The sequence below is a fragment of the Rhea americana genome, unplaced genomic scaffold, assembly GCF_003343005.1.
Source record: "Rhea americana isolate MKP2758 unplaced genomic scaffold, rheAme1 scaffold_150, whole genome shotgun sequence".
Lineage (NCBI taxonomy): Eukaryota > Metazoa > Chordata > Aves > Rheiformes > Rheidae > Rhea > Rhea americana.
Genome location: NW_028185595.1, coordinates 1,730,379 through 1,748,860, shown reverse-complemented (window position 1 = coordinate 1,748,860; position 18,482 = coordinate 1,730,379). Strand labels below are relative to the sequence as shown.

General features: G+C 45.6%; 1 protein-coding gene across 1 annotated transcript; it reads left to right on the top strand.

Annotated features, from left to right (window-relative positions):
* Positions 1 to 3,575: 3,575 nt before the first annotated feature.
* RARS1 (arginyl-tRNA synthetase 1) lies at positions 3,576 to 18,133 on the top strand. Its single transcript, XM_085299594.1, has 15 exons — positions 3,576 to 3,587; positions 4,646 to 4,780; positions 5,305 to 5,493; positions 9,479 to 9,590; positions 10,582 to 10,682; positions 11,059 to 11,180; positions 11,505 to 11,625; positions 11,939 to 12,068; positions 12,417 to 12,521; positions 13,442 to 13,620; positions 14,181 to 14,290; positions 15,194 to 15,299; positions 16,485 to 16,657; positions 17,338 to 17,585; positions 17,985 to 18,133. The coding sequence occupies exons 1-15, from the start codon at positions 3,576 to 3,578 to the stop codon at positions 18,092 to 18,094; spliced, it is 1,953 nt and encodes a 650-aa protein (XP_085155720.1). The 3' UTR covers positions 18,095 to 18,133.
* The last annotated feature ends 349 nt before the right edge of the window (positions 18,134 to 18,482 follow it).

The following is an 18,482-nucleotide window of genomic DNA, read 5'->3' as shown; positions in this document are numbered from 1 at the left end:
GGGGGGACCTTTGAAAGGGGGAGGGGGGAGGTTTCCTTCCCGATACTGGGAGCAGTGAAAAAGCAGCGGCCGGCGCGGGCCCGCTCCTCGTGGCCCTCGCCGAGAGCTGCGGCGGCGCCTCTCGCTTACGAGCTGCGGCACCGCCGCGCACCTCCGGAGCGGCGGGCGAGGAGCTGCCGGCCGCGGCGGCGCTGCCGCTTGTAGCGGCCGCCGCGAAGGAACCGGCCGCTGCCAGGCGGAGGGGCGGGGTGTCGAGGCCGAGGAAGGCAGAGCAGGGCAGGGGAAGCTCTTGCAGGTGTCTTAGAACTAAAGTAGTTACAGCAGCGGTGTTTCGCACTCCCTGATACAGGGTTACAGCAACCGTGAGRTGCTTGGGGTTGGGAGGAAAGAGGGTGACCAGCCTTTCCCTTCCCTACCATAAGACCACCTTCGGGCTGGCGGGTCTGCCTGGCCCGTAACGCGGGTTGGTAGGAGGTTGGTTGTGGAAACAACCCTTCGCACAGGCTAGCTTCTCACGTAGTGCCCGACGGGCACGTTACTGAGAGCTAGCCCAGCGTTTGGCCTGGGGTTTTTTGTCTGCTGTAAATGTGTGTTGTTAAGTAACTTTTTAGTATGTTTTTGAGTCACAATTCAAATATAAGATAAGCACTGCCATGAAACACTGAGATAACAAATCTGGCTTGAATCTCTGCAGCTTCTTTCTGCCTTTGTTTCTGTATTTCTCCTTTGTAGCTGCTAGGAGAGGAAGGGCACGTAAGGCATTTTTCTGCCCAGGTGTTCCTCCCTCTTGCTGCTGCTGTCTGGTCTTTAGTCAACACTCGATTTGTGTGAAGCAGAGGCAGCGATCAGCCCTGACTGTAGGAATCTTGTAGGAGGCTGAGTGGAATTACTGGAGCGTTTAATGCCCCACTCCCAGGCACCTGCRTCCTATCTGCCTACCTGCTCCCAGCTGCAGCGCTCCGGAGCCCCTCATGAACCAGCAGGAATCRTTAGTCCTGTGGCAAAATCACCCAACCAAGAGAAAAAGATGTGTGCCAGGTTACTGCACTGAGCCAGTTCAGCAAAGGGTCGGATGAGTAGTAGAAGGAGGAGGTAGAACTGTGCAAGGGGCGAGAGCAAAGGGATGTGACAGAGGTGGCCTGACCTTTTTGCCAGGCTTATCTCAGGCCATTTTCTCTTTCTCTTGTTTTCTCTGTTGGAGGAAAGCTATTTTCCCAGAGACAGAAGCTTGTTTATGTTCCACATTAATTTGGTGGGGTGTTTGGAAGACATTCTTGTGTGCTAACAGAAACTGTAAGGATGATTTTGGTCTCGAAAAAGCTATAGTTTTTTTGTATTCACAGGTGAGGGGAAGATTTCTAGTACTCAGCTGACCAAAGAGCCCTTGGAGATGTCAGCATGACTTCATATAATTCCCGCAGCTTCTCATGAGGTGGTCATCAGGTATGACCCTTTATTGACAAGTTGTGATATGTCCAGGGCTGTAGAGTAGGTGGAGTAATCTAGGGGGTGAAGTTTTATTCCCCGAACAGCAATGAAATCAGCTTTTTCTTCCTTTTTCAGTCATATTTTAYTGATCGGAGATATAATGGCCTTGTCTCCTTCCTCACTTGGATGGTACTTTAAGAAAGGAACTATTCTAATTAATGTTTGATTTCTAGAAAGAAGGCAAGATTTTTAACACTCCTTTAAAAATACCAGTATTTGTAGATGATTTGCTAGAGAAYRAGGTTTATCACAGAATAAACGTAGTAACCCYTGTGACAAGGGGCGTTTCTAACATRTGAGTGTCTAAATGAYCTTTTTCCAGGTGGGCCTTGCACATGAATATGGGGTGGGAGGCCCTGAGTGATGTTAGGTCTCTAGTAGCCTGTGAGGAACTTACTGGGAAGCTCTTCTGATTGCCATTTTGGAGCAGTTAGCTGTACTGTGCCCTGGGGCTGTCCTAGCCCAAATGTTGTGACTTTAACCCTGTTGATTCTGGAAGCCAAAGTAATCGTTGCTGAGTTCAGATAAGCCCTCTCTGCTGAGTAGCTTTGAATGAAAAGTTTAGTTCATCATCTATGTTAGCTGCTGATGAGCACAAGAAGGGAGACTTAAATGGCAGCAGCAGTATTTGGGAAGCCAGCTAGACTGCTCTGTGAAGAAGCCTTTTGCTTTCAGTTCACAGTCAAGTAGTATAAAGAGAGCTGCCGAAACTTCGAAGAGGAGAAGCAGAAAACAAGATGGGGAAACGTGGCAGTGTGGGCTGACTTTTGGGCTTGGCCAGTTCCAAAATGGAGCCAGCCTGAATATCTTGTAACTGCAGGTGATGTTTGTGCTGCAAAATTCTTGCTTCTTGCAGTCCTGAGAAAGATGTAGATGGGACATAGTGAATTGTGTCAGTGTATTAGTTTTTTTTTTTTTTTTTTTTTTTTTACGGCGACCACCGAGATCTGATCTCTTTCCCTACAAGACGCGTGCCCGACCGATGAGTTGTCACCTTAATTTGGTGTGGGCCAGGTGTGTGCTTCAATGGGACCAGAGTTCCAGAGAGCCCTCGAGGCCTAGGTTCTGGCTGCATATGCAGACAAACCGCTGTCCTTCATCCTCTCTTGTAGTGTAGTGTAGCAGTACGGAAAGAAATTCTGGTAAGACACTGGGTGTGTTGTCTCCTGCGAGTCTTACCTTGGGTGACCAGAGACATTTTTGATTATGTAGGACAATCGGGAATTAATTTCTGTTCTGACAAGATTGCAGGGGTGACTTGCTTGTTGGCTAGGGTGTCTAGTGAGGTTAGTTCCAGAAGCAGAAAGCAAATATCTGGATCCAGTCACATTTATCATCTATGCAAAACTTTCCTAGGTATCTGAATAGCCAACATGTCCTGAAGCAGTTGGCTTTGGTAGAGAGCAGGTAATACTGCATGGATACRGAATTTATAGATAATGTGGTACTAAGAAAAGAACATATCATTGTGCTTTTCTTCCCGTGCATGTTTTGTGGGAGCATTTTCTTTTTTGGTAAGTTTAAACTTGAATTATCTGTGTCACTGCTCTAATACTTCTTTAAATCAGTTTGTTGCAATAGTGTTTGCTTAAATTTGAGGTGAAACACCTGTAAAATAAGGCAATGAGATCTCTCTTGCACTACTGAAATTTGAAGTTCAGCCTGAAATTTTTTCAAAGGGATCCTTAAGTTACATGAAATGTTATTGAGTCAGGCAAGTAGGAAAAGTTAAACAGTAAGAAAAATACATTTTTCTGTTGATTAAGTGGGGGAAAGTGTGTGTATGTAAAGAGAAAAACAGTCTTTTATTTCTTGCCTTGGGTTAAGAAAAGCAAAAATAATAGGACAGAAAAGGAAAAGCTGTGATAGACTGTTTGAAGTGAGATTTTTTTGAGTTTTTGCTATGCTATTGAATGATTTTAGGTGGGTAAATGCTAATACAGAGAGGTTTTGATATTTTTTTTCCCCTCAAAGTCATACTGCTTCACATCTGAACCTGCAGGAAGCATCCTATTCTCCTGTAGCAGAGGAGACTTTGAGGTTGTAGAAGTGCCATGGAAGCACTGAAGCTCAAGTGCAAGTGAAAAATGACCTCAAAAGTACTGATTTTCAACGTGTTCCATATACAGGCCACTCCTAAGTTTGTTACACCTCAGCTTGTGTTTTTTGGACATCTACAGTTAGTTATACTGGGATTCATGGGAGCAATTGTTCGGGTGGAAATACAAGGCCAGAAAATGTGAGGGCCCATTTTTTTTCCTTAATTAAATACTCTGATTGTTTCAGAAGCAAGAAAATAACCAAGTACTACTCTGATAACCCTTGGTGGCCGTTTTTCATCTGCCATAGCAGCTTGAGCTGCCTCCTGATGCGAGTCTTGGTAGGCAAGAGGCTGGATGAGTCAGATGGGAGGCTGGCAAGCCAGGCTGGGGAATGCCTACCAGCCACTGTTGCTCCCTAGAGGCAGTGGGTAGCTTAGATTTTTAATAGCTTTCTGAAATTTTATTTGGAGCATAGATATCCACCTGAAATTCCGGATTTTTCACGAATGACTTTTGTCAGTTTTGAGAGGGAAGCTGCATTGTGGCTAAGGTTTTGTGAGTAGGTGGAAGCAAGTGCATGCTGCAGAGGTGGCCCCACACTCTCCTTTGAAGCAGCACCCTGCGCTTCCTGGCGTTTCTCTCTCTACTTGGCATTTGAGGTTGCTGGCATTGTGTAAGCGATTGTGGTTTCATCCTCTGCAAGAGAATATGTGACCTAGCTTTTGAGATGATGAAACTGGGTGAAGCCTGAAAGAGCCTTCAAGAAATTTCAGATTATAATACTGGACTTTTTTAAGAGATGAGAAAAAGAACACGAGAAAGTAGTTATTTGGGGAAGGTATTTTATTAGCCCAGCCTGTTGTCTGTCTCACACAACTCGCTTGAGATCAACTCATGTTATCTCACTGAGATTTTTTAAAGAATGTTTTAGAATTCCTATTTTTGTCATGGATAGAAGCCACCATTAAACACTAATAGCTTGGAATTATTCACCTTATAGATTGTTGCTGTCACATTTATGGGGCAAAACTGGAACTGTAAAAGAAGTGTCAGCTTCTCACCCTCTATTCCTCCTCTCCRAGAATTGTTGTGTTTCAATCTGATTTGTTTTTCAGGAAAACGAAATAAAGTGCTTAACTGCAGAAATTGAGCACTTGAAGAACTTTGAGTGCTTGGGAGTCTCTCCAAGTTTGGAAGGATTACGAGACGAAAACGCAAAACTTAAATATCGGTTAAACTTTCTTCGAAAGGTAGGAGAATGAAGAATTACTGCTGTAGCATGTGTTTTTGWCCACACTGAAACAAGGTAGATGATGCCATTTTGTTAGAGCTTGTGATGTGTGACAGCATGCTCGTTCTGCATTCTAACGCCTTGATTGTAGCTAGGGCATTGGATGTTCTCTGGTTCATTAAACAGAAAGTTTGCTTGTGAAAAATCTTGGTCGGTTAATAATCCCACCCTGTTGTGTCTTGGACAGCCGTGTAACAGGGCACTCCAGTTACAGATAGACCAGCTTGAGGTCTCTTACGGGACTGACAAAGGTGTGGAAGTAGTGCAGCCCTACATTCAGGGAAAGGATTTGTGCAGCAAGATTCAAAGGAGGAGGCAGCACTTGAGTGACCTGATTTTAATGTTGGATATATTGCTGCTGTGCCTAGAGGTGCCAGCCACGTCTGTCAGCTGTGCTTTGCCAGGCAGCCATGGGAAGAAGTGGGGTGTAACTACTCCTGAAGTGCTGTGAATTGAGCCTTCTGGATTTTGGTATTTTTTCAGAGCCTTCAAGAGGAAAAAAGTAAACCAGTGAAAAGCATGATCAACATCAACAGCCGTCTTCAAGAGATCTTTGGAGCTGCTATTCAGGCTGCCTACCCAGATTTAGAAAACCCTCCGCTAGTGGTGACACCAAGTCAGCAGCCCAAATTTGGGGATTACCAGTGTAACAGTGCCATGGGCATAACACAGGTAAATCTGAAAGATTCATTGAGTGTTTATGGCATTTTCGGAAGTGCTGGTCTTTACAGAGTAGGCCTTTAAACCTCTGTTTAAGATGATTGGTGTGGGAGAGGAGAGAGGGTGGCTGAGCTACCTGTGTTGTGTACAGAAAAACTACTCAATTCACGTGGTTTAAATCAAATCAGGATCTGAGTGCTGTATTGATGTACTAATGACATGTAATTAGCTGGCAGTTATGTAAGCTGTGTGTTTGGTACCAGTATTATCAATAGGATAGATAAACCGTGAATACTAGACATTTACAAAATGTTAACGAACACCCGCATATCCTTAAATGCTCCTCTGTAATGCAGGAATTTACAGTGCACCCCCACAYACATTCGCACAGTTACGGGCACCCCCTTCTCACAGGACAGGCGGGTTGTGGACGCACACCGCTTTTCTGGGCGTGCGAGTTCCCCTGCTTGCACACACCTCCTGCCTCAGCTTTGCATGTACTGGTGGGCAGGCCCCGGGTCTCTACGCATCTGTTCACATGCTGTTCATGCTCATTTTCCTGTCTTACCGACGCTTGCTGTCCAGGCATTTAACAAGGCTGGGATGAATCTGTGGGCCCCCTCAGATCTGTGCTTGGTGGGAATCTATATTTACTTTTAACTGAGCAAAAGTCAAGAAACACATTTGTTTTGCTGTGAGATAACAAACCTGCAAGAACCTCTGCTGCAAGACACAGATTTGCATTTTAGAAATGTTTTAGTAACCAAATATTTAAAGTTCCTTCCCAGTTTTTTGCTTGGAAGTTTTTAATGCTGTTAAGTGTCAGATAACTATGACCAGAACTGGGCTATACTTTCTCTCTTGTTCAAATGTACCTTATTTAAAGTAGCAGTCCAAAAATGCTGGCTTTAATATGCCATCTATGGTTATTTTGATGATACAGGAAGAATTAAAGGGTTTGGGTATCGGTGAAGAAAGGGATAGGAGACAGTGGCCCTCAAACTTAGTGAGAGTGCTTGCAGATGGTAGAAAGCAAAGGACCTCTGATGACACACTGCTCCTGTTCTTAGCTTTGGACCTGACCCAGGGATTCTGGTGTAGGCAGCTCTGAGAATCTGTTTGCTTTATCAGGGGTGTCTGTGCCATCTCCAGTAGCCATCTGWCTATAAGGGGAGTAACAGTAGGCAAATGGGAGACCTGAATAACCTTAAACATTCCCTGTGTAGGCACAAAGCGGATTTCTCCAGTATGTGATATAGAGCAGCAGTTCCAGGTGCCTGAAGTTGGACAGAATTAAAACTTTGCTGTGTTGACACCCATGTTGAGCATTCTGGGGAAGGTGGCAGGAGTCGTGAGTGGCCTCTGTATTTCTGAAGGCTTTTTGTAAGCTCTTCTTTCTACAGAGTAGCTCATCTTTCTGGGATTGTGTAAAGTAATATGAAAAGGGAGCTGAGGACAGCTGGTGCTAGGTGGATGGATTTATCTTGCACTCTGTGAACTATATGGGTTATTAATTAGTGCAAATTTAAGTAATGTTTTAATTTCAGTCTGTGGCCCCCGAAAGGCTGGCTGGTGGGACTGTGTTGAAGTGAAACCAGGCTCTGGGCAGGGGAGAGGGAGAARGTAGCAAATTCTAGTCTAGGTATGAAAGCATCTGAACTTTCAATGCATTGATACCTCTGAGTGAATAGATAGACTCTTTGTAATCATAGATCTTCTATTTTGTAACCTGCAGTCTCGACAGAAGGAACTTTTAAGTAGCCTGTTGTTAATTCCCTTTCATTKATGGATTAGACTGAATCATGACATCGGACTTGCGCTGCGATACGTGAAATTCCGCTCACCCCAGGTTGCCATCCGTGGCCGCTGTGCATTGTCCTGCCGCAGCGAGTTTGACTCCGGGGCAGGATCAATACGTGCCAGCCAGCAGGCTCCTGGTCTGGAGCGCCAAGGCGGAAACAGCCCTCACAAATACATGCCGTCTTCCTTCGGTCTCATTAGCATACTGTGCCTGGGCTCCAGCCAGAGGAACACCCTGGGTGACTGCCCTGACACAAGCTTTCAGAGCTTTGCCATTTTTTTGACCGCTGTTTTACCCCAATTAAGTTGCTGTTAGGATTTTCGAGCAGTTCTGGCTTCCCAATGTCGACACTACTTGCATAACTCGGTGTCCAAAGTCCCCTGTGTTCAGGGGCCTTTGAGGCAGGATTTCTTGTTTCTGATTGTCAGCAGTACCGATGGATGAAGGTTCCTAGGACAGGCTTGGCAGTAGAGTTGTTCCCAGAAAGGTAGACACTACGAGCTGGGCCCGAGCTTGGGAATATTCACGTGTAGCACGCTCACAGCATGCTCATGCAGCAGAGSCAGGGGAGGCTGCGTGGTCATTTCTACGAGCAGTGGGCTGTGTACTTCCCCTTTGGCCTCAGTTTTAAGGACTTCACTGTGGTGCGTCTTCCCTTCCGCCTTGCTCCCACCRGAAGTCCCGGTCCCGCGCAGAGCTGGAACAGTGGTCAGCATGACTGCAAGAGGAGCAGGATGTGCCCTGACTCTCAGGCAGCACTGATACGTGCCAGGCGGCAACCTCTCCGTTCGACGCGCCAGTGTGGAAACAGCCCTCACAAATGTGTATTGTATTCCTGCGAGCTCGTTAGCGTATTAACGCCTGGGGTTGGAGCCAGGAGCAACACTTGCTCCTTAGAGTCATAGCAGCATGGTGCCTGGTTTTGGAGTGATTCAGATAACATTGCCTGTAATCTGGTGTTGCATTTATTTTTCCTATGGTTTGTGCTTTGAGCAGCATTGAAGGTGATTGCTAGAGGTGTTCTTTTCTTCCCCATTCTAAGCCTTTACCAGCCTGTACGGATCCTGTTGCGATCAGATATATGGCAGGTTAAACATGAAACTGTAAATTGTGTAAAGTTTTGCAGCAGACTCCAAGCCAGTAGTGAGTGTAAATTGTGAACTGACGAAGAGGGCGTGCTCTTTGTAGGCCTCGCGGGAGTGGGGTGGTAGATCATTTCCAAACATGTTGCAGCAAGAACGGGAAATTTTTTGAAGAATTCTGTAAGAAATGTGTTCAGAAACACATTGTTCTGGCAGATTTTGTACAGTGTGAATGGAGTGTTCTACAAGGGACAGGTTGGGCTGGCTCGCAGAGTTATAGGTGTTTGTGGAMAATTTGTGGTCCTTCTAAAGGCTGCTTTTTTAAGAATTGCAAAAAGCTATGTGAAAAGATGCTTCGAGAATGGACAGATAAATTGTAGAGTAACCTAGGGTGTGAGCTTGCATTGTACTGTTGGAGTTTCTCCTCGGAGGCCATTTCTGCCAGGGGGGAGAAGACGAGCTACTTCACAGGCAGTTGTTCTGATGCATTTTAAAGAAAATTGGGCATTGTTAAGGTCATCTTTGGTAGCTCCGGTTGTTATTTTTTTTTAAGTTTGAGTCTTGAGTAAGGTAGGATTGAGGGAGGTTTGCTTTGGTTGCTTTAAATTATGAATTGGCAAAACTTTCTCTGAAAGTGCAGTCAGCTCYTACTGTAGGTGCAGTTTATAAAATTTCCAGAAGTGAAGCTTGGCAGAACTAAGGATACATGTAGGACTGATGAACAAGATTTTGAAGCAGTGCTAAGGACCATGGTAGCTACATTGGTTTGGAAGGGATTGTGCCTTTTTACTGGTTTAAAGAAATTCAGATTTGCCAGAGTACTTGACATGCCTTGAAAAACAGCCTTGCAAGTTTTTTACATTTGGGACTACCTTTTAATTGCCCATAGTGTGAGGGAGTGAACATGTTAGTCTAGTTAGACTAGACTAGACACATATAAAGAGCTAATATAATCTGCAGAATCTGTTGGAGAGGGTTTTCTCTGTGTGTGTCTACATTACTGAGCTACAGAATCATGAGGATATTTTAACGCAGTAGGATCTATGCTTTCCGTTTCATTCTATGGAAAGTTTTGCAGGATCAGATTTTACTGGACCCTCTTGCTGTGTTTCAGATTCTGCTCAAAACCACGGAACAGAAGGTTAGTCCAAGAGAAATCGCTGAGAAAATTTCGAAAAATATTCCTGTGAATGAATGCATTGAGAAGGTTGAAATCGCCGGTCCTGGTACGATAGTTTCGTGTTATGCTCCTTGTATGTTTTAAAGGTGACATGGCAATTTTATACTGGGTGGTGATCAGGGAAGCTGAGTTGAGTTTGACTGTTCTGTGATGTAAAACTAGAGTTACGGGGTGATTCAACTTTCTCTGTCTGGATGAGATTTATAGCCCACAGACTTGGGCAGCAGCAGAAAAACTACCTTTGTTTTAGAACTGACAAATGCAATCCTGGCCCCTCTAGTTGGAAAGCATTCTGCTGCTCCTCAGGTGATTAGCTTTGGCCCCTCGGGTACCTGTGATAAATATTTGGTGAATTTGCTGCAGAAATTGGCATGCCCTTTTGGCAGGCACCTGGTGTGTTTGCTGTTGCTCGCCTGGTAAGGAGGCCTTGCCCCCTCAGCAAGTGGTGGAGGTTAGTAATTGCTGCATCTCTTGTGTTCCTTAGGGCTACAGCATAAACACAGAAATCACATGGTGCAGCCTTTCAGGGTGTTTGCACAGAGGCTTGCTCCTTAGTTCTGCAAGAAAGCAGTGTTGTTTCACAAGCAGAATTTTTTCAAGGAAAAGCTATGTATTTTAAGATGTTGATCTTAAAAAGGGGGAGACAGTGTTGTCCTTGTACCTGTCCAAGGACTATATTCTGCAAACCTTGGCAATATTATTTGTTTTCTCTTAAAGAATGTTTTTACAAATTCATCTTTTGAGTGGTAGTGTGCAAAACAAGTCATGTCAATGGTCTAACTCACAGAATCTGACTCTTGCAGTGAAAGCTATAGTTATATGAAACAGGCTCTCTTAATCTGCAAATAGAAGTTGTATTTTAGTGACAACTTTGTTGTCCTGTTGCTGGAAATGTTTTTGTCATGTCAGGCTGACTTGATATGCTCTTGTCCTTAATGCAAGGAAACAGAGATCCAGGGGAACGGGAGAAAAAAACCAGAAGTGGTCTGAGGCACTTTTGCAGCCCTAGTGCTCATTGCTGGTTTTCTCTTCTGAAGGTTTTATCAATGTCCACTTGAGAAAAGATTTTGTGTCAAAGCAACTGAGCAGTYTACTGGTGAATGGAGTTCAGCCACCAGCTGTTGGCAAAAGGAAAAAGGTATGGCAGTAAGCAGGTAGGCATCCTGCTCACAGGCGGTTCGCACATGCTGGGCTGCAGGCAGTTTTGAAATTGCCCCGTGAGGGGATATGTTGAGTGCGTGGGTGGGCATGTCGGCTGCTTGTTACAGTGGATGAGATGGATGCAGATTAAGGCGGGCGCTTTCAGGGGCAGCGTGTCGTGCTGAGGCTGGTCTGGGAGTGTCGCTGTGGGAACAATCCGTGCCTCTCTGCTGCTGTGCGCTGCTGGCAGCGCCAGGGACCTGGGGGTCAGCAGAGGGGGCCTGCCCACCACCTGGAGAAACCCACAGTGAATACTGGGATATAGTAATGGCCTTTGTCTTTTATTCATTTTTCCCTTTGTTGCTCTGTCTAAGGTGGTGGTGGATTTCTCTTCCCCTAACATTGCAAAGGAGATGCATGTTGGCCACCTGCGATCTACCATCATTGGAGAGAGCATGAGCCGCCTGTTTGAGTTTGCAGGTTACGATGTTTTGAGGTGAGAGTCAGCGTTTGGGTGGGGAGGGCTTGTCTGGCTAAATTTCTGCAGTATCTATCTGTATGCTTTGGTCTATATTGGTCTTCTTTACAAACATATAACAAATAATCCTTGATAGTAGGATTAAGATAGCAAGCTGAGCAAGTGTAGCAAGGTGAGGAACCATGAAGGGTGGCAGCCTAGTTGCACTGAAATCAGGTGCTTTTGCCTGTTTTTGGTTTCTGATATTATGTGTGTTTCTTCTTTTAAAATATATATATTAAATACTGGTATTTTAAAATATATGTTTGGGAAAACAATMTTTTCCTTTTTAATTGCTTCGAGGTTAAACCATTTAGGAGATTGGGGTACCCAGTTTGGAATGCTCATTGCTCACCTCCAAGACAAATTCCCAGATTATTTGACCGTTTCTCCTCCCATTGGGGATCTCCAAGCTTTCTACAAGGTATTTTTAGCAAATAAGTGTGATGTTCATATTGACACCTGAAAAGCAGATTGAAGGTCTTTGTAAATTCGCAATGTAGTTTTGGAGAAACAARTGAAGTAAATCACTGTTAATAGATTGTGGTAATTACAGCACTTTGTTACCTATTAGTAGGTATCTTGTCTTGAGTTTTTGGTTTGGGGCATGTTTAAGGACTTTGTAAGCATGCTGCCTCTCTTATCATTTGAGTCAAGAATGATTTGAGAGTCTGTTATGAATATTCATATTTGAGGGGGAAGCAGGGGCTTTTTTCATGTAGCGTGTTTCACCATAGGAATCCAAGAGGAGATTTGACACAGAAGAGGAATTTAAGAAGCGTGCCTACCAATGTGTGGTGATGTTGCAGAGCAAAAACCCAGACTTCATTAAAGCATGGAACCTGATATGTGACGTGTCTCGGAAAGGTCAGTTTTCCAGATACAGATACACTTGTCTCAGCAGTAGAATGGTATGGATTTCCTCACTTTGTGTATAAGTCCTTCCTCCTTTTTTTAAAGAAGAAATTACTGCTACACTTCTGTAAGAAGCTTAAAATAAAAAGGTGAAACAGCAAAGCATTGACTGCTCTGAAGAAAGAGCAGCTAGATCTTTGTCTCCCGAGTCCTAGTTTGAGCCATGCTCTGATAGCTTGACCAAGAGACTGGTTCAGCAAGTCCCGGAAGATAAAAAAAAAAAAAAATCAGTAAATAAATGTCACTAATTCCTGCTGCATGCATTTAATGAAAGTATTTTATTCTGTTTCTCTCCTCAAGAGTTTCAGAAAATCTACAACTGCTTGGACGTTGAAATAGTAGAGAGAGGGGAATCGTACTACCAGGAGATGATGAAAGATGTTGTGCAAGAATTTGAAGACAAAGGTGAGGCTTCRGTCTTGGAATCAGAGATTCTGCATTTGTCAGGATGAGTGAGTTAACTTTGCTCCTGTGAGGCTTAGGACTGATGTTTTCTGAGCTGCCCATTCCCCACACTTGCTCTTTTTCTCAGCCACATTTCCTGAATGCAGAGTTCCTCCTTGAGAGGCTTTGGCAGAATTGATTCTTGTATGTATCATTCCAGAAAGCTTTAATCTTTTTGTGTGATATTTGTAGGAAATAGCATGAGGTGCTACTGGAATTTATTCTAGCTTCAACAAACAGTCAAGGAGCGATACATGACAGACTTCCCAGTCTTAGTGTTGCAACTACTGTAATGAGCTTTGGCTGCTTCCTGCCTAATCACATCACGAAAAGAGAGCTTACATCTGAGAAGTGTCTGTGAGAACAGCGGCATTTTAGAATCATATTGACTTTGAGACTGGCAAGAAGCCAGATGGGCCATAAGGAGTCTCTGGGTTTGTGCATTCCTGTCTGGATATGCAGTCAGTGACTACCTTGACTCTTGTCATCTCTTGTGTTCTGACTAGCTATATCTCTGATGTCCGTAGAGTTTCTGTTGCCTTTAATGCCCCACTTTGTGATGCTATTTTTGTGGTTGTCGGGGGATCTGGATGCAAGTGATAGGAGGTTTTTAATCTGATTAGGTCTCTTTTGGTAAGGCCAGATCTACTTGCTTCTGCATAGTCTCAAAGTGCAATGCACAGTGTGAGCTAAGCTGACTAGAGAGGGAGGTTCTCTCTCTCTCTCTTTTTTTTTTTAATATATATTTTGAGCTGTTAATTATTTAGAATGTGATGCATGGCCTTTTTCTGGTGGCAGCTAGGAACGGAGGTGTTTCTACCTGTCCTGTCCTACCAACTCCCTATGTGATATGAAAGGGAATTTATTCCATTGCTTTCTAGGATTTGTCCAGGTGGATGATGGGCGGAAGATCATGTTTGTCCCAGGTTTCTCAGTCCCTTTGACAGTCACGAAATCAGACGGAGGTTACACATACGACACATCTGACTTAGCTGCTCTTAGACACAGGCTGTATGAAGAGAAGGCTGATATCATTATTTATGTTGTCGACAGCGGTCAGGTGAGTATGCCAGCCTTGGCTGTCACTGCTGCTACAGATCATTAGGTGTGTTGAATGAGGGATGCAAGAGTAACACAGGTAGAACACTGTAGGAGTTTTCAGCTTGGTATGTTGGCTCTTGTCCTTATTGGTATAACAGTAAGCCTAGTTTGGTGACTGGTAATCTCTATGGAGAGCATGTAGGACCAAATGAGTAGGGAGACCTTGGCACCTGGAAGTGAGTGATGCCCGAATCTCAGCAGATTAATCCTTAGGTCTCTCTTTACCTGAGGAAATCCAAAGGTCATGAGGTTGTCAGCACCATATTTGAGTGGTGATGGGAATTCATGGTTACTTGGGAAAGGTCTTTGAACAAAGTTGAGCTTTCCCAAGTTGAAGTTGTCTGTGGAGCTAAAATCATTTCAAGATTCATTGTGAAAGAGAGAAGGCTGAAATCAGTCTGAGCCTTAGGAATGTTTGCCTTGTCCTTTGTAGTCTTGGTGTGGGTGCAGGAGATAATTTGGGAAGAAAACTGTACCTGAAAGAGTGGGTTGAGAAGTGGTTGAATTTGTTCCTTGCAGTCGGTGCATTTGCAAACAGTGTTTGCAGCTGGACAGATGATCGGCTGGTATGATCCCARAGTGACCAGAGTGGCCCATGCCGCATTTGGAGTGGTGCTGGGAGAGGACAAGTAAGTCTGAATGAAATTTTTCTCTGTATTAGCTCTTAAGAGGGTGTTTGAGTAAATACAGAAGACTTGCTTTTCCCTGTTTGTTGAAAAGTGTGTATGTAGCATGCCAAAAAAAAAAAAAAAAACCCGCACATCCTATGCTGTTATTTGTAACTGTGAGCACACGTCATCGTCCTTTGATGCACACAGTCACAGGTGCTATAGTGAGGCTCACTCCTCAGCCTGGCTTCTGCTGCGTGGCAGTTGGGGAGGGGACCTAGGTTGCCCATGGGAGTCGCTGGTGGAAGTGCAGAGGAAGCTGGTAGAAATAGTGGGAGATGGGGAGGGTAAAAGCTGCAACTGCCATCTTTTCTATCTGCCAGATACAGTGAAAGCTGGGAAAAGAACCTCTGTGTCCTACTCTGCAGACCAGGCCCTTCGTACTCCAAAGCTGGTCTTACACATGTGTGAAGGTGCAGTTAAACCAGTACACTCTGTAATGTTACAGGCAGTTGCAGACTGAGTGGTTTTGCTGTAGATGTCGTAAGAGTAAAGATGAATTACTGAGCTGGGCTGGGGTCTGGCACTGCTATTGTGTCCTGCCTAATGTGCGAGACTGAGACAGGTTGTCTTGACTGTTTGAGCCTTTGTGGCCACTCTCCATGGGTATTTTGCCAATTTTCCACACTTGCTGCCAGGTGTAGCTCTCTGRGTAGTGTCAATTTCTTCAAGAAGGATTTCCTTCTTCAGGAAGGAATTTGAGGGCATTGACTTTTCTTAGTAAGCTGGAGGTGTGAGCAGTAGAAATCCCTCCAGGAATTCTGATGAGTGTCCTGGAGCTGCCTGGGCACGTGTGGAGTCCTAGATGGAGGGTGGGAGTGTTTTCTCTCTATGCAGGTGGTCATTTCGGCTCTGTGTTTTCAGGAAAAAGTTCAAAACTCGTTCAGGGGATACAGTGCGTCTTATGGATCTGCTGGAAGAAGGGCTGAAACGAGCCATGGACAAGCTGAAAGACAAGGAACGGGACAAGGTATGATAAATTGCTTAGCTTTCCTAAGGACTTCCCAGGTTTGTTCAGACTTGTGATTTCCAAATTATGGATGTGAGCTGAAAATACAGATACTSCTAAACTGCCCAGGTGATGCTGCGGGTTGTGGACAGAATCAGTGTTGTTTTCTGGGAGGTTAGGATGAGGTGCCATCATGGGAAGAGAAGAATCTCCCTGAGCAGATAGGAGTGAGAAATTGAGCTGCAGTTGGCCTCCAGCTCGTACCTTAGAGCGTTTTAAAGACTGGGCAGGGGATCTGGTCTTGCAGGTACCATCAGATCTCCCGTGTGCAATGGAAACAGCTGCGACTCCCTGAGATTCAGAAGGTGATGGCAAAATATAAAGTGGTAGTGGTGGCTGGTCCTGCTGAACTAGCAGTACCCAGCGCTTGGGACTTCTGGTGATGAATGTTTAGGGATTTGCTGGGGGCTTTGGCATCAGGCATCATCCTTTTCCTTGGAGGCTACGGCTGATTTTGCTGGGAGTCATTTGCTTAATGAGATTTCTGTCCATTGTGGATTGTGACAGCCTAGAAGCAGACTGGACAGTGTGAAACTGTGGGAGGCAAAAGAACTGGGAAGTGCAGCTGTTTGGTGCTGYGTAGCATCCACTGAAAGCGAAGGTCCTCTTTTAAACATGAGCAAGMAGAGAAAAGACCACTTTGAAAGTCTTCCTGGGACTCATGTGACTCGGGCACAAAGTGCTTTAGCATGCTAACAAGGTCCTATTCCTTCAAGGAAAGTTTTTTGTGAGTGCTTGGATTGTCCAACATGTGGTCCAAGGGTGGCAGGGCCAGGTGTTTGTTGTGTGGATGAGTAGTTTTTAAGCAGGTACACACCATACGTGTCACACCTGCACAGTAGATAGCACCTCGTGGAGCACAGAGGTTCTGTGGGCCTTCAGGAGCAGTGGGAGTCAGCTTAACATGGGCCAGGCTGCAGTGCCATGTGGATGCAAGAGAAGTGAGGGGCAGATAGGGAATTTTTGGCTGTCCTTGTTGTAATGATGCATGTGATCTGGGGGCTGACTGCCATGTAGGTAAAACCCCCTTACCTGCCTGGGCTTTCCTCTGAGGTACGCCGAGTTGCCAAGGCTGTGTGCTGCAGTTCGTGATGCTGACAGAGTGTTCCTCCTCCTGAGCACTCTCCCATTTTGAAATTTTAACAGGTTCTCACCGAGGAAGAGCTCAGAGCTGCCCAGACATCAGTGGCTTTCGGATGTATTAAATATGCAGATCTCTCCCACAACAGACTAAACGATTATGTATTCTCCTTTGACAAGATGCTGGATGACCGAGGAAATACAGCTGCTTACTTGCTGTATGCCTTCACACGGATCAGGTAGATCAAGGGTGCTGTGAGCGGCTCTAGGATGGTGTCTGGGGGTGTCTGCATTTTTTTTTTCAGAGAGCTTGTGTGTATGTAGAGGCAGGGCGCAACTCAGTTGTCAGTGGTGTTTGGGGTAGCTGGTAAGAGAAGTCAGCTACACAGATACGCTATGTATGCAAAATTTTATTTGTCATTGTAGATGATGTTCCAAACTACCTGAAACTGAGCTCCCCTCTGTGACAAGCCCCTGGGCCTTCTAGCTAAGAGGGAGGGAGAGAACTATGGTAGCTTCTGGTGACAGCTTCAGGAAGTGAGGTTTAAGTGGCTGGAGAGGGGAGAGCCTATGTTTTAGCAGTTGCTCGCCTCAGGTTATCATCTCAGGTATTGCTACACCTTATCATAGCTTTTATGGCACCCGAGTTTGCTTGCCAGCATCAGCTGTTCTTGCCCACGTGAGTGCACAGAGAACGTTACTCCCCATTCCTTTGCAGTGTCTCTAGGATCAYTCTAGGGCAGCACCTCCCTGTGTGTTCCTTGGGCAGATTGTAGTCGGGTAACCCAGGCCTGGACAAGTGAGGAAGTTGGCCTATGCTTGCCCTCAATACCAGAAACAGGACCAGCTGCAGAGTCAGGGCTGGGGCAGGTTTAGCAGGGGGACCCTCACAAATGGATTGTGTTTTGGATCATTTCAGAGCTATTGCTCGTTTGGCCAATATTGACGAGGAGATGCTGCGGAAGGCAGCCAGAGAGGAGGTGCTCATCCTTGACCATGAGAAGGAGTGGAAACTTGGCAAGTGTATCCTGAGGTTCCCTGAGATCCTGCAGAAAATCCTGGAAGACTTGTTACTGCACACACTCTGTGACTACCTCTATGAGCTGGCCACAACCTTCACTGAGTTCTATGACAACTGCTACTGCGTAGAGAAGGACAGGCAGAGTGGTGAGTGCTGGCCTAGGGATGCAGCATGTGCCTGTGTCCCACACCACAGTACAGGTGACCTGTGGGACATTTTCCTGTGTTGGAAAGTCTGACTTTGAAAGTCAAACTAGTCAAACTACCTACTGCTGCGGAGCAAGTGCTGTCAGTGTGGGAGCAGTGAAGGTCACTGGCATAGCCTGTGTCATCTGTTGCCTGTAGGGAAGAAGGTTGCGTAGTGAGCTGCAAGCAACCAGGCCCTTGGAGGCTTGGAGTCACAGTGGTTAGTCAGTATGCCTAGCCTGGGGGGAAAGGGAGGAGACTCCCTGCACCCAGCTCAGGTGGGAAATGCCAGGGTGTGGGGCAGGGGATGGGGGCATTGTCCTGAGCAGCTGCTCCATCTCCTGCGTTGTTTCTTTGCAGGCCAGATCGTGAAGGTGAACATGTGGAGGCTGCTGCTGTGCGAGGCCACTGCTGCTGTTATGGCCAAGGGCTTTGACATCCTGGGAATTAAACCTGTGCAGAGGATGTAGCTGTGCCCTGTGAGGGTGACATTATAATGACTGAACTCCTTCTGGTGTCTGCGTGTCTTTTTGGATTGGGGTGACCCTGTCTAACATGCTCTAGGTGGGGAGGTTGGACTAGATGATCTCCAGAGGTCCCTTCCAACCTTACCGATTCTATGAGGGATGGCAAAGGAGAAGAGAGACCCATCTACTGTTCCTGCTGCATGATGCAGGCCCCAAGAAGGCAAAAAACACCAGCGGTGCTCTTCTCACCTACCTCTTCTCCCCATACAGTACTCACCCAGCCCTGCCAAGGCTGTCTGCAATACTTAGGTTATCAGTTGCACATGCTGCGCAGTTAGCCCTGGAGGTGCCTGTAGCTCTAGTCATGGCTGTGATGTGGGATTGCCGGGTA